At 37.5% G+C, this 14,599-nt stretch overlaps 1 protein-coding gene across 2 annotated transcripts; it reads left to right on the top strand.

The window, feature by feature from the left end:
- Positions 1-944: 944 nt before the first annotated feature.
- erlin1 (ER lipid raft associated 1) lies at positions 945-11,513 on the top strand. Of its 2 annotated transcripts, none has more exons than XM_074646458.1 (12): positions 945-1,082; positions 3,855-3,985; positions 4,570-4,651; positions 5,366-5,412; positions 5,502-5,563; positions 5,674-5,799; positions 5,945-6,018; positions 7,209-7,267; positions 7,421-7,512; positions 7,675-7,764; positions 7,872-7,951; positions 8,918-11,513. In XM_074646458.1, the coding sequence occupies exons 2-12, from the start codon at positions 3,873-3,875 to the stop codon at positions 9,095-9,097; spliced, it is 1,005 nt and encodes a 334-aa protein (XP_074502559.1). In that variant the 5' UTR covers positions 945-1,082; positions 3,855-3,872; the 3' UTR covers positions 9,098-11,513. The 2 variants fall into 2 exon arrangements, with proteins under 2 accessions (XP_074502559.1, XP_074502558.1); XM_074646457.1 differs by having other exon boundaries at positions 1,003-1,153.
- Positions 11,514-14,599: the final 3,086 nt, after the last annotated feature.

Consider the following 14,599-nt stretch of genomic DNA (forward strand, 5'->3'; position numbering starts at 1 on the left):
GGCTCCCTGTGGATTATTAAAAAATTAGTGGAAATGAATAATAGTTTTTTGTTGACATTTTCATTTTTATTTATCATTGTTGTAGGTCTATGGTACGACGGAGTATTAGGGCCACATTGAGGAAAAAAGATAAATCTGAGATTTCGAGAATAAAGTCATGATATTATGAGAATAAAGTCATAATATTATGAGAATAAAGTCATAATATTACAAGGATAAAGTCATAATATTACGAGAATAAAGTCATAATATTATGAGAATAAAGTCATAATATTATGAGAATAAAGTCATGATATTATGAGAATAAAGTCATAATATTACAAGGATAAAGTCATAATATTATGAGAATAAAGTCATAATATTATGAGAATAAAGTCATGATATTACGAGAATAAAGTCATAATATTTGGAAAATAAAATCATAATATTACAAGGATAAAGTCATAATATTACGAGAATAAAGTCATAATATTATGAGAATAAAGTCATAATATTATGAGAATAAAGTCATGATATTATGAGAATAAAGTCATAATATTACAAGGATAAAGTCATAATATTATGAGGATAAAGTCATAAGTTTACGAGAAAAACGTCGTAATATTATAAGAATAAAGTCATAATATTATAGTAGTAGTATAAGTAGTAATTTTACGTGTTATTTTCTTTTTTTCTCGTAATATTATGACTTTATTCTGTAAATCTCAGATGTTTTTTCCCCTCAATGTGGCCCTAATACTCCGTAGTACATTTGCACTTTGGCCCTCACTGCATTAGACATATATACTATAAACTTAGACTATAAACTGTGCTACCTTCATCACAATGCTCAAATGTTTTGCTGCTCCAGACAGATTTTATTTTTTATTTGTTTGCCTAAAACGGCTCTTCTGATAGTAAAGGTTGCTGACCCCTGGGGTAAGGTAACACGAGCACAACTGGGACTAAAAATGAAGGTCACACAACAACACTGTTATTTCCGACAGCCCCTGAAGGCAGCGTAATGTGACATGTGAAAGCGAGAGGAAGCTGATGGACGCTGAGTGAGACGACCACAGAGGATACTACGGTTCAATACAGTGGTAACGTTACTCACCACAAACCCCACATTCACTCTAACGCTTCACATATTCATACTGCAGCGTTGTGCCAGGTGAGTTAACTCTTTTAGTTTGTACGCGAGCAGCCTTAGCGAGCTAATGTTAGCATTAATAAGCTACGAGTAAATGACGGAGTGGCTAACTTCCGCTAGCTAGGTTAGCTAACCTGGCTAGCTAGCTAGTTAACGTTGCTATGTTAATGTTGCTAGGTTAACGTTGCTAGGTTAACGTTGCTAGGTTAAGACGTCCAAGGTGTGATGGCTATATTGAAGGAGACATAGCTTTGGTTGCAAACACGTTGTTGTTCATGTGTTGACAGAGGAATTACTCGCTAAAAGTAAATCAACAAGCTATTTAATCGTGTCTGTTAGTGCTAATGTTAGCTGGTAAACACTCTGCTCACTGAAAGTGTCCATACAGATTAATATAGGGTCACATTTTATCCAAATAATATTACTCTAAGATAAGATAAGATACTCCTTTATTAGTCCTGCAGTGGGGACATTGTAAAGCAGCAAAGGGGATAGTGCAAAAAACAAGATGCATCAACTAACACAGTTAAAAAAGAGCTAAACAAAATATGAACCATTTAAATAGAAGGAAGTATAAAAATAGGAGCAGTATATACAGTATTGACAATATACAGACTATTTACAAAATTGCACAAGTGGAAAATGATAGTAGTGCACCAACAGTTTACAATTTGTGGTGAATATCAGACACTGAAATAATGATGCATTACAATACTGATCAGCCTGAAAGTAAAAATGCATATTCATGTAATAGTCTACTGTATGTATTTTGAGGTAGGCTCCTCCTAGTACTTTCCTTTAACAAAACGCTCACTCAGTCACATTTCAATGGAAAATGTTAGTTTTACTTCCCTACATGTATCTTATGGTTGCATTTACTCATTGCATTGAACTTCTTTTTAATTTCCCTACATAAATGAAGAGAATAGAGCAGTCGTTGTATTGGTAGTGGTGGGTTTATTGATTAGTATATTTGAATAGTATGTTAGATAATGTTCAGTTCTATGCCAGTAGGTTGTTATGCAGCTGTTTAACTGTGCTCTGCAGTCTGTTTAACAGCTTATAAACCCCATTTTAGCATGTGACATGAAATAGTTTTGTAACTTGTTATTGTGGTTTTCATTTTTTTTTTTTTATTGTTCAATAAGAAATATAATATAGTAATTCAAAGGATATTATATAGCGAAAGTAACAGGGGTATTGTCCATACAGATTAATTTAGGGTCACATTTTATCCAAATAATATTACTCTAAGATAAGATAAGATATTCCTTTATTAGTGGGGAAATTTGCAGTGTACAGCAGCTAGTGCAAAAAACAAGATGCATCAGCTAACACAGTAAAAAAAAGAGCTAATCAAAATATGAACCACTTAAATAGAAGGAAGTATAAAAATAGGAGTAGTATATACAGTATTGACAATAAGTGGAAAATGATATTGCACAGTGAGAATGAAATGAAATTCCACCTGACAACATCTATGTGAAAAATAATAATAATTCAGACGCCCAAACTGTGATGGTTATATTGAAAGAAGACATAGCTTTGGTTGCAAACACGTTGTTGTTCATGTGTTGACAGAGGAATTACTCGCTAGTTTCCTTTTAAAAGTAATTCTACAAGCTATCTAATCGTGTCTGTTAGTGCTAATGTTAGCTGGTTAATCATGACATTAACTGTAAAAGCAGTCACTATGGGGTTAACACTTGCTGTCACATAATATACATTAACTATGAGGTTGCTACAGAAGCTCTTAAATTAACTACTATAAATGACTATTTTGATCAGGGTGCACCTGTGTTAAAGTCAGGATGCATTACATGTCCTAGCTCAGTCTGGTGTCCCATAAATACATCCAAGGTGTACAGTATCACAAGCTGTGTATAACCTATATATAATGTTTTATTTATTCTGTATTAACTGTTATAGGGGTCTTGTAAACAAGCAATTTGCTGTATGCGGGCAGGCAGTTGTCTGGTCCACTGTGTGAATGTAAATAACCAGCTACTTACGACATTCAACAGTTTAACACTTGCAGAGAAAAGACAAAACATGGTATAATATGTGCCATACATTTATAAAATGTATTCACATTCTGTCATGCATAGTTTGTCAGCAGCAATGTTTTACTCAAATCAATATTACCAGTAAAATAACAGAGTAACAACCCAGCAACACTTCCAGAGCATTTACTAAATCTTGATTTGCTAACGAAGATATAGTAAAGGGCTATATATTATCTTATATGTCTTGTTCTGTAATACCAGCGTTTTCATTACAATGTCTTTCTGCAGTTGCACTCCCTGCAAACGAAGCTCAGTGCGAATGCAAATGTATTTTATGCCCCTTTTATAGCCTTTTAGATTATTGAGTGGTGTTATAAAAGTTTGTCAACTCCATTTGAGGGTAGACTAAATATTAGAATCACCTCAGTATATTTGCAATACACTACAACAGCTCCACAAACTACAGTCTCCAAGACCATAAAGTTAATAAACACGTCTTAAGCCGAACATTAAAACCTTCACGAAGGTAGGATTTATCGCAGGGCTGTTGTGCGAGACTGCTTTAGTTTTAGCTGGGTTTACTTTATGACACTGGTAACTGTATGCACTGCTGCTGACAATTACAGGGAAGGTCTAACCACAGCCATAATGGTGCCTTGAGTACATAATGTTGTATAAATATTTCAGTGTGTTTGTGCTTCTTTCTCTGCCTGTAGGTGTGTGTACAAGCAAAGATGACGATGCCGCACGTAGGGGCAGTATTTGGAGCAATAGCAGGAGTGATGGCCATCGTGTTGCACTCCTCCATTCACAAGATAGAAGAAGGACACCTTGCTGTGTACTACAGGTATCAGAGCACTGCCCGGGCCTTTATCTTAATCTCTCTCATATACTAAGAATGTAGATGGCATGTTGTTGTTTGAAAGAGGCCTATTTCCTGATGATGATACATATCAATTTTGCCTGGATATGGAAATATTATGCTCCATACCTGTTTGCCACACTTGTCAGCTCAGGATTTTCCAGTCCAGACCTGAACATCTAACGAGCTCTTACAAGTGTCTGTGTTTGTACGAACTTTTCAAATGTAACACAGACTGATCCACAGTAGTTATTAACATTAAACTTTACTGGTCCCTGCAGGGAGGTTAGACCTTGGTGGAAATTAAATTGAATACAACTTCACAACAACAATATAATATATGGGACGTAACCTAGATCATAAACCTTAATTGCTGACAATGTTCATGAGTTGGAAAAATCAACAGGAACACCCTGTAATATAATGCAAGGTTATTCAACTACACCCTCATGAATTACTGTTTAAATGACCTTTTAAGTCCTTTTCTTTTGTCAACCGTCTTTAAATGTAGTCAGAAGATAATCTGATGTTGAGAAGGCAGACTAGTAATTTGTTTGCATTTGTTTCAGAGGTGGGGCGTTGCTGACTACTCCCAACGGTCCTGGATATCACATTATGCTGCCTTTCATTACCACCTTCAGATCAGTGCAGGTAAACTTACCTTTCAATCCTGGAGCATGGCCTGTTTGTTAGCAGATGTATGTGCAATGCAAGAGTCAACCAGAAGGTGCTGATACATGAAAACCAGAATGGGAACTTCTATAAATACATCAGCTGCAGCATGCAAACAGTTGCCATTCAACCATGGCTGCAGTGGGTTTACTTTATACCAAGTTTATGCACCGTTTGTTGTGCTACTAAATATGCATTAAATATAATCTTTTGAATTTGACAAACTAAAAATATAATATTATTTTTTTTAGGACTTATGCCAATGAGAGATATTTCTGATCAACCTTCATGTTATTTTTTAACGTAATAAAAATAATATTCAGGTATCCTTTACTTACTCAAACATTTGGACCCTCAGTAACTGTGACCAGCACAACAGCAACTGTTTTTTTTAACCATTAACTCTAAAATCAATTAAAATATATATATTAAAGCCATTCTCACCTTTTGTTTGCATGAAAGGTGAAATTCCACAAATATGAAAAGCAAATTATTATGCATATTGTATTTATTATTGACACAGGTTAACTTAAAACAAACATGCACTACTTTATTTAGTAGCCTTTAATAAACTAGGAACATACAACTTGAAAAAATGATCATGTTACATGTTCATAAAAGGACCCGTGTAGTAGGAGAATAATCTTTATCATTATCAGATCATGTGATCACCATTTATTTTTGGTGTTTCAGACGACTCTCCAAACTGATGAGATCAAGAATGTGCCTTGTGGAACAAGGTAAGACTGAGTGTATTGATGTAGCTGTTAAGAAATTGATCCATTCATGAAAAGGATTATGTATTAACAGATTTTTCTTTTCTTCACAGTGGTGGTGTGATGATCTATTTTGACCGAATAGAAGTTGTTAACATGCTGGTCCCTTTAGCAGGTACATATTCTAATATCCTCCGTTGCAAAAGTTCCTTATTTGGTTTATACGTTAACCCCGCCAGCAGTTTGGCATTACAATAACTGTTGCATTTGTTCGTTTATTTCCAGTGGTGGAAATTGTGCGGAACTACACAGCTGATTATGACAAAACTCTAATTTTCAATAAGATCCACCATGAACTCAACCAATTCTGCAGTGTACACACACTACAGGAGGTCTACATTGAGTTGTTTGGTAAGTACGCTTTTGTAGTAAAACAGACGGTATTGTTTGATATTAATGGAATACATTGAAGGCAACTTGTGCCGTATGTTCATTCTTGAAATTCCTAAAATGTGATATGTTGTGTATTCAAACAGCTGCTGTTTTTGTCTTGCAGACATTATAGATGAGAACCTGAAGACTGCTTTGCAGAAAGATCTTAATTGTATGGCACCTGGACTTACAATACAGGTATTTAAACACATACTCATGTCTTGAGGGAAATAGTAAGTAGATAGACTAGGATTCAAGTCACAGTAACAGCTAGAATTTGGCTTGCTCAAGGATGCAACTGGTTTCAAAATAAAAAGGGCATGTTTGCAAAGGCTTTTGAAGACTAAAGCTGGATTTAGAGTTCATACTGGGGTTATGGCGTTGCTACAGAGCCTAAGCACATATAAGCTATAGTTTTGCTCTGGACTGTGCTGTAGCCGTGTGTGTGTCATCTAAGGACTGTGATTGGTCAGCTCGGGCAGCTTGTGTATTCCCCTACAAGTCTCTGATGCTGGTGGAGATTGTTCAGAGTGAAGACGGCATTAAGTAAGTTGAAGAAAGACTTGGCAGTCTTCTCCTTATCAGTAAAACACATCTCGCTATTTACACTGCAATTCTTCTACTCAGCAAAACAAAGTGGAATATAAGTTACCTGGTGTAGGGCTGTCATGATATCCGATTTTTACTACACGATTATTGTGGTCAAAAGAATTTATTTAATGTGATGACATTATCGCGATATCTATAGAAAATTTGGAAAAATTTAAATAAAATAAAAAATCAGTCTAATTCATCTGTTGTTAATTGTGCATTTTGTCTCTTTTGGCAAATTAATTGCACTCATCCCTAGTATTAACCTGATATCAATATTTCATTTTTAAATATCACGGTAATTGTCAACACAGGTATATTGCAACACCCCTAATCTGGATCTAACTCCAGTTATACTGTATAAGTATGTGTGTAGCCCGCCGTTGCAAGGTAAATGAAAGGATGTGAACGCTGTTACTACTAAAGCACCGTACGATTCCATGCACGATACATCCGTCCAGTATTGTGGTGGTGGTATAAAGATGAAATCTGACATTGAAGTTTAAATAAAAACCTACGCCATAGGTATCTTCAATGCGACTGCCATTAACCCCCTGCGGCAACTATAAATCCAGCTTGAGCTGTGAGCCAATGCCAGTTCACTCTCTGCTACTGTTGCTTGATGACATTGGGTAAAATTTAAACATGTGCTCCAAAAGACACACACTAAAAACTTTAGTTGAGTGGTTGTAGGTGATGGGGAGAGGCATTTATTGGCAAATTGATTTTGAGCAAAGGGTCAATTTCTTTTTTCTCTTTCTTTTTTTCCTCTGCACTGTTTCAACATCCTGATGAAGGCAGTCCGTGTTACCAAACCAAAGATCCCTGAATCTATCAGGAGGAACTTTGAACTCATGTGAGTGTGTGTAAATCTGTTCTTACTAGCGCAGTCTTAGTGCATGTTTCAAATTCTCGCCTGTTACCCACCCACTCAGTTCAAGTAAGACCACACAGAAAGGAAAATGTTTGCAATAACCTGTTTTGTTGTGTATGCGTGTTGTATATGCAGGGAAGCGGAGAAGACTCGTCTGTTGATAACAGCTCAGACTCAGAGGGTGGTGGAAAAGGAAGCTGAGACTGAAAGGAAGAGGGCTATTATTGGTAAATGTGATGTTTTACTGTAAATCAGTCAGCTAGGTTTTCATTTGCATGACGGTCATTATAATTTCAGCTTCCCCCCTTTCAGTCACTCATGTGTAACCTTACTTTCGCCCTCCACCTTGTGCACAGCTGTTAAAGCTCACATGTTTTTCTGTCCCATAGAGGCTCAAAAAGTGGCCCAGGTAGCAGAGATCCAGTTCCAACAGAGGGTGTCGGAGAAAGAGACGGACAAGAAGATCTCTCACATAGAGGGTTAGCATCACTGCTCTCAGTTCTCTTCTGTGAGATGGATTTCCTGTGTGCTGTGGCGACTGGTCTGTCATGTGCCTGTCTCATTCAACACTGTCTCTTTGTTTCAGATTCTGCCTTCTTGGCGAAGGAGAGGGCTAGGGCTGATGCAGAATATTACACTGCTGCCAAGATCGCTGAAGCAAACAGGGTAAAATAAAATGCTATAGACAGAAATTCATGCATTAAACACACATACAACATTTAATCTAATGGCAATGTTGGCAGCAATGCTACATTCACATTTAGTAGGGCTGTCAATTGATTAAAATATTTAATTGCGATTAATCGCATAATTGTCCATAGAAGTATAATCGCACATTTTGTATCTGTTCAAAATGTACCTTAAAGGGTGATTTGTCAAGTATTTAATACTCTTATCAACATGGGAGTGGGCAAATATGCTTACTTTATGCAAACATGTGTAGATTTCTTTTTGGAAATCAATCAACAACACAAAACAATGACAAATATTGTCCAGAAACCCTCACAGGTACTGCATTTAGCATAAAATAATATGCTCAAATCATAACATGGCAAACTGCAGCCCAACAGGCAACAACAGCTGTCAGTGTGTCAGTGTGCTGACTTGACTATGACTTGTCCAAAACTGCATGTGATCATCATAAAGTGGGCATGTCTGTAAAGGGGAGACTCGTGGGTACCCATAAAACCCATTTTCATTCACATATCTTGAGGTCAGAGGTCAAGGGACCCCTTTGAAAATGGCCATAACAGTTTTTCCTTGCGTATCTTTAAATTTAGCATAACTTAGCGTTATTTAGCCTCCTTGGTGACAAGCTGGTATGACATGGTTGTTACCAATGGATTCTTTAGGTTTTCTATTTTCGTATAATGACAGTATCTTTACTCTAGCTTTAAAACAGAGCCCACTACAACCTCCGGAAGATTGATTGCGTTACAGAAATTAGTGGCGTTAAAATGATTTTGCGCTGGCGCGTTATTATCGCGTTAACGTTGACAGCCCTGACATTTAGCTGTGCTGTACATTGTCAAGTCACATTAAGATTCATACCAGTATTGTCATGAATAGTGATAATACCCCAGTCCTAATCTAATCCTCACACACTGTTGTCTTTCTTCTAAATCTTTACAGGTGAAGTTAACCCCAGAGTACCTGGAACTGATGAAGTTCCAGGCCATCGCAGCCAACAGTAAAATCTATTTTGGCCAGGACATCCCTAACATGTTTGTAGAGGGAACCACCAGCCCCCCTAAGTCTGTGCGCCCCCTTCAACAACCAGACTTGCTTAAAGGAAAGCCAGAGGGACAGTGAGTCCATAGCTCTGCCTCTGCACAGAACAGGAGAAACTGATGAAGACTTGTCTTGTCTGTGAGGTAGAGAGCACTGAACTGAAGGTGATGTGTGGGATAGCTTCGCAGCTAGTTTCGTGAATAACGCACTTCAGTCTTAAATCTAAATGGCAAGGAAAGTGTGTGAAAATGTAAGGACAAGCAGAAGTGAGCGCTAGAGAAGGCTAGATAAAAGGGACAGTTTTTTTTTTTACCTTCCACTCTTTGGGGGGAATTTTTAGGAATGAGAATGATGCCATAGTTAAAAATCAAAAGCATAATAAATGCTTATGCCTGGGAAGGTGACAGCAAGTAGTCGCCCTAATTTACATGTGCTTGCGATCAGTGCGGTGTTTAACTTTGCTGTTGGAGCTGCATTACTTTTGTTTGTTGTATGCAAGAGGAATGATTTGTGGTGAAAATGTTTTTTTGAGAATTAATATCTGGTTGTGCTGAACTGGAATCTAAGAGGTGACACTAATTAATTAATGAATTAAAAGCGGTATGGTTTGTGAAGGTGTGTAATATGGGTGGGTCATCTCTGCCATCTTTTACACTAAATCACTGGTGGGCTCTTCTCTCTCAACAAGAGTCAGTGTGAGGACTTTTTCATCACACCTCCTATCAAATGCTGCTCGGGGATAGTTCTGAGTAGTGAGCATTAAACATTTGTCATTAACAACATTTCCAGTTGGCTTTAATCATACAGACATGAGCTGTGAGAGATTTTTAAACGATAGCGCTCTAGAAACAAGTGGCCTGACTTTGTTGAATTTGCATAAACTTGTATACAATCCTACAGATACTCACGTGTTTTTGAGGTTGGAGGGCTGTCATCATGTGTTCACAGTTTATATAGTTAATATACAGTGGTGTCAGATTGGTAGTAATGTACTTTATTTTCTGTTATCTTGGTGGTAGTTTGCTGTTATTAGTTGTGATTGAGAGTGCAGCGACCTCAGAAAGACTTGCACTAAGACCTGCTGTGGCATTTACTGCGAGTAAAAAAAGGTTCTAGTGCTGCCAATGAAAAATCAGATTTTCTCTTCCAGCTTTTAGAAGTTTAATTAAAACTTAATTGATATGGGAGCGAAACAATAAAGCGGTTGGATGATAGTGCCACAGGAGGAAGTCGTGATTTGTATCTCTTGTCAAGGAGTTAGTACATCTTTCTTTCCTCCATCTGGTTTTGATCATCAGGGGCATGCATGTGGAAAATGTGTAGTGGCTTGATTCAGATGATTAGTAGTGCCTGCGATTGTCTGCCAACTCTGTTATGCAGCTTATTCAGATGTGGGGAAATGTAAATTCTCAGGAAATTGACTTTTATTTTAATAAAGCAGCTGCTCAATGTTGGACAGAGCTAACACCCTTAGAAGTCAAAATTGACAATTGTGCAAGAAAAAAAGTCAGAACCGTAAAAAAGGAAAATAAGTGTTTGATTTGAGGATTAAGCAAAGCTATGATTTCATTTCACTAGACTCAAACTTTGTGTCTTCTGCAAATATTTAAGGTGCCATTTTTAGTGCACCCTCACCATTTTATTGCACCATCTATTTACAGTGAGTGTCTGTGGCATTGAATATCATGAGCATGAAGAAATAATATAAACAGAAGCTCCTTTCCACAGTCAATGTTTACATTTTTCTGTAATTCAAGAATTGATGGACTGCAAAGTTTTTCAGTCTTTGCTAAACAAGATCATTTTAATGGCAACACACGGCTCCTAATTACAGTGTTAACTTACTCTTAAGTGAGAATTTGTTGAACCTCTGATCAGTTTTGTGTGACGATATGAGTTCCAGTACAACACAACAAGCTTTGCTCTATTAAAAGATGAATGTTGATAAAGCTTGGGCTTAAATAAGATGCAAGTTGGTGCTAGTTTTTATTATGTGTTAATGATGCTTTTGGTTTTTCTTCAGCTCTACTATATAGTACTTCCACTATTGAATGCAAGCCTTAAATAATAATGGGTTACCCCAAACTTTGAAGATTCAGTGATTCTTATTAACTAAAAAGCTCCATTTTGAACTTAACTGTGAGACTTCTTAAAGAGCTTAAATGTACATGCTGAACTGTGCGGCCTCCTCATAGACTCTAGCTGAGAAAGACAGAACTAGCTGTGGACACTACTAGTGTTTCGAAGATGTCCTCGTGTTTACTTGACCTATGAATGGCAGTTAAAGGCTGCGCTCTGTATTTGCTTTGGTGGCGGGTTCAAATAAAGATGCAAAAGAGGGGTATGAATCGCTCATGAAAATGATTTTTTTCTTCGTCAATATTTTGTACAATCTGTGAAATTCAAACATTGTCTCCTTGTTTTAAAAAGGTTTATATGCAAAAAATGTTTTCAAGTTTTGACAATGTTCTTATGTAAAATAAAACCTATTTTGGTACCTCTCTTCTCCAACTGTGCTGCTTTGTGTGTGGACATTGTGTAGTACACTTGGATGCCAACAGGAGGAGAGCTAACACTGTTAAATACTAAATGCTCTGGTTCAGTCAATGAGCCAGCTTTGGTGATTAAAAGACAAATAAGATCAGTTTAACAAAGCATAAACACCAAATTATGAGCTCAAATAAGGGTCAATAAGATAATGAAACTTAAACTTAAAAGGGTATTAGATTTGTCATATACATACATGAAATTTGACCTCTGCATTTAACCCATCCTTTGGAACAGTGGGCTGCTGTAAAATGCCCAGGGCATGCAATATAATGTTTAGAGAAATGAAAGCTGTGTAAAACCTGAATGAGAAAGGCAAGTTTGTGAATGTGTATAAACAAAAAAAAAAGATCTAAAGTTGTAGGGAAGAAAATATAAAATAAAACAAACTGAGGTTATACAAAGACTGAAAAATATTGTTAATATCTGAGTACAGATTTAAAGAAGAATACTATGTGAAACTCAAAGTTCCCATACTCTGTGGGACACTTAAACTACACATGCACACATAACAGAAGTTTGGATTTTGGCCCCTGGTTTTGACTGGAGCGAAAACAATTTTTTTCTAATACATTCACAAACTTTTATTTTCAGTGTATATATTTTTCAAAGGTATACAATTGATATAATTTCTGAACATTGCTTCACAAACTCAAACTCAATCACTGTCATTTAGATTCCACCAAATAATTCACTCTAATGAGCTGAATACAAAAAAGAGCTCTTGACATAACAAGTGACCCGTCACATCCATTGTCCCCACAATTTGAATTGCTTCCCTCAGGAAGGCGCTTTAGACTGCCACAAGCCACAAAAAAATGTCTATAAGAAATCATTTGTTCCAAGCGCAGTCAAATTGTTAAATAATTAAATACATAGTAAATCACCCTCACCCCCACCCTGTGCTGAATTTGCACATTGTACATTTGTAAGAGGCCTACGGCACTGTATTTGATTGAATATGATTGAACTCCAAGCTCCTCTAATGGTTTTATTGTTTCTTACTATTGTCTTATTTTTAACTCATGTTGATTGTGGTGAAGCAAAAGACAATTTTCCACATTGTCGACACCAAAGTTTCGAACTAACTCACTCACTCACTCACTCACTCACTCTAGTGAGAATTCATACAATGTCCATGTGTTGGCTTGTCACTTGTTTAGCTGTGGCGACAGCTGTGGCGACACGAGGATGATTCAGTGAACATTTACATACACAATCTATCACAGTCCCTGTTGTTCTAACCCACATAATGTGAACATTACAAAAACGGAGATGTGTTTGTCGAGTCTGTACATCCCGAGAGGCTGACTCTAAACCTCAAGTCCTGACCTCAGCGAGGCCAGTCAGCTGTTCACAAAGGCTTTCCAGGAAGCGTTCACAGCGTGTGTGAGTGCGTGTGACCACTCTCTGAATGACCAGATGAGGGATAGCTTCCTCTTATGACCTCTCCGTCGTTACAGATCCTGTCACAGCCAAACCATCAGTAGGAGGGTGTTTAGTTAAAGTCTGACCCAGATCTGGCTTTTTTCCTGATGTCAGAATTTGTGAGAAATACGATCACAAAGCATGCTTGGAGTGTAAATAAACTAATCCTCATTTTGTTTTTCTTAACTGAGGAGTTTTTATGTGGATGTCTGGGCTTCATTTTAATGGGTGGTCTGATTTGGTGTCAGGGGTGCGGAGCCAGCGAGTTTAAAGCCCTCCCCTCTCAGGAGGTGGTGTCAAGGTCATGTTTGCTTCTTCCTGGATGAGCCAGCGCTTCTCTTTCCTTCCTTTTGTCCCCCATCATCAGATCCTGCATGATCCTTCCAGCCTTGACTCCTCCCTGGATCTGGATCCGTCCCTCCCCAGAGATACGAGGGTGTGGTCCCTCATCTCTGAGTCTAGGCCTGTAAAATCTACTCCCCAATGTGATTCATCAGCTGCAGTCAGCGCCATCATCAGTAACTGCTCTGTTCTGCACTTCTCCCTCACATTCCTATCCTATGTGTGTTGTTGGTGCAACACACACACTCATACAAAGAGCATTAGCTTTGCTATTTCTCAGAACTTTTCTCCTCTACATTTCTGTGGCGACCCTCAGGATGGATTTTAGTCATTACTCGAGTCAGCTGCAAAGTTCTGTGTTGCACGTGGTGTTATTTATGAATCTTTTTGATCATCCTATTCGTGCTTTGTTCTTGTTTGTTCTTCTGTTGTGGATCATGAGTCAGCCTTTAAAGTGGCACCCCATCAATTTTACACATAAAGGTCAGTTTACTCATCATAAGGAGTAGGCTACTACTCAGCCTGTCTTCTTTGGCTCTGAATGGAGGTTTGTTCTGAGGAAATAACTTAGCTTGAGTTAAGGCACCATGTAAAACTGGTTAAATTCATAGTGGTGCAGTAAATGTTCAACTTTGGTGAACTTTGACCTGTAGATTTGCACTGTTGACCAATAACAAGCCGCGTTGACAGCGCTGACCTTTGAGGGGACGAAGAAAACCGGAGAATCCTAAATGGAGGAAGCTATATAGTGCTCCAAGGATATTTTTGTAGGCAAACCAGTAAGTTAGCATCGCCCTGGTTTGCCTCGACAAAAAGCCAATGAGATTTTTCCATGAGTTTTGGATTATTGCAGAAAATAAACTCTGTGGCAAACAAACGTTTATGATACTTACACGTTTTTTTTTATCAAGAAAATCTTCACAAATGAACACCACTTCTATGATTTTTGAAGTGTGAATGCAATTTCCAGAAGTAAAAAGCTAACGTTAGGTTATAAACAAACTGCGCGACTGTCGCATGAATGTGAGTACGCACAACAAAGTTGTAAAGGCGGACGAGTCGTCATGATGACGTTTAGTAGTTTCATTTAGCCACTTGTTAGCAACCGCCTTTTTCAAGACACGTAAAAACTTCAAAAGTAACGAGTGGGGTATTTGCTGATGTATTTTATGTCATAGAACAAAACCTTAAAATCTCTTCAGCTTGTGTTAACCACAGACCTTATTTCAGGCATCCAACAAGAAACCCATTTAAAAAACCAATTGA

Source organism: Sebastes fasciatus, chromosome 9 (assembly GCF_043250625.1).
Source record: "Sebastes fasciatus isolate fSebFas1 chromosome 9, fSebFas1.pri, whole genome shotgun sequence".
In the NCBI taxonomy this organism is placed as follows: Eukaryota; Metazoa; Chordata; class Actinopteri; order Perciformes; family Sebastidae; genus Sebastes; species Sebastes fasciatus.

Bases quoted from the DNA above. Each gene is read 5' to 3' on its own strand.
- erlin1 (XM_074646458.1), top strand. From the start codon at position 3,873: ATGACGATGCCGCACGTAGGGGCAGTATTTGGAGCAATAGCAGGAGTG. The intron at 4,652-5,365 runs GTAAACTTACCT...TTGGTGTTTCAG, and splicing joins CCACCTTCAGATCAGTGCAG to ACGACTCTCCAAACTGATGA. The intron at 5,800-5,944 runs GTAAGTACGCTT...TTTGTCTTGCAG, and splicing joins GGTCTACATTGAGTTGTTTG to ACATTATAGATGAGAACCTG.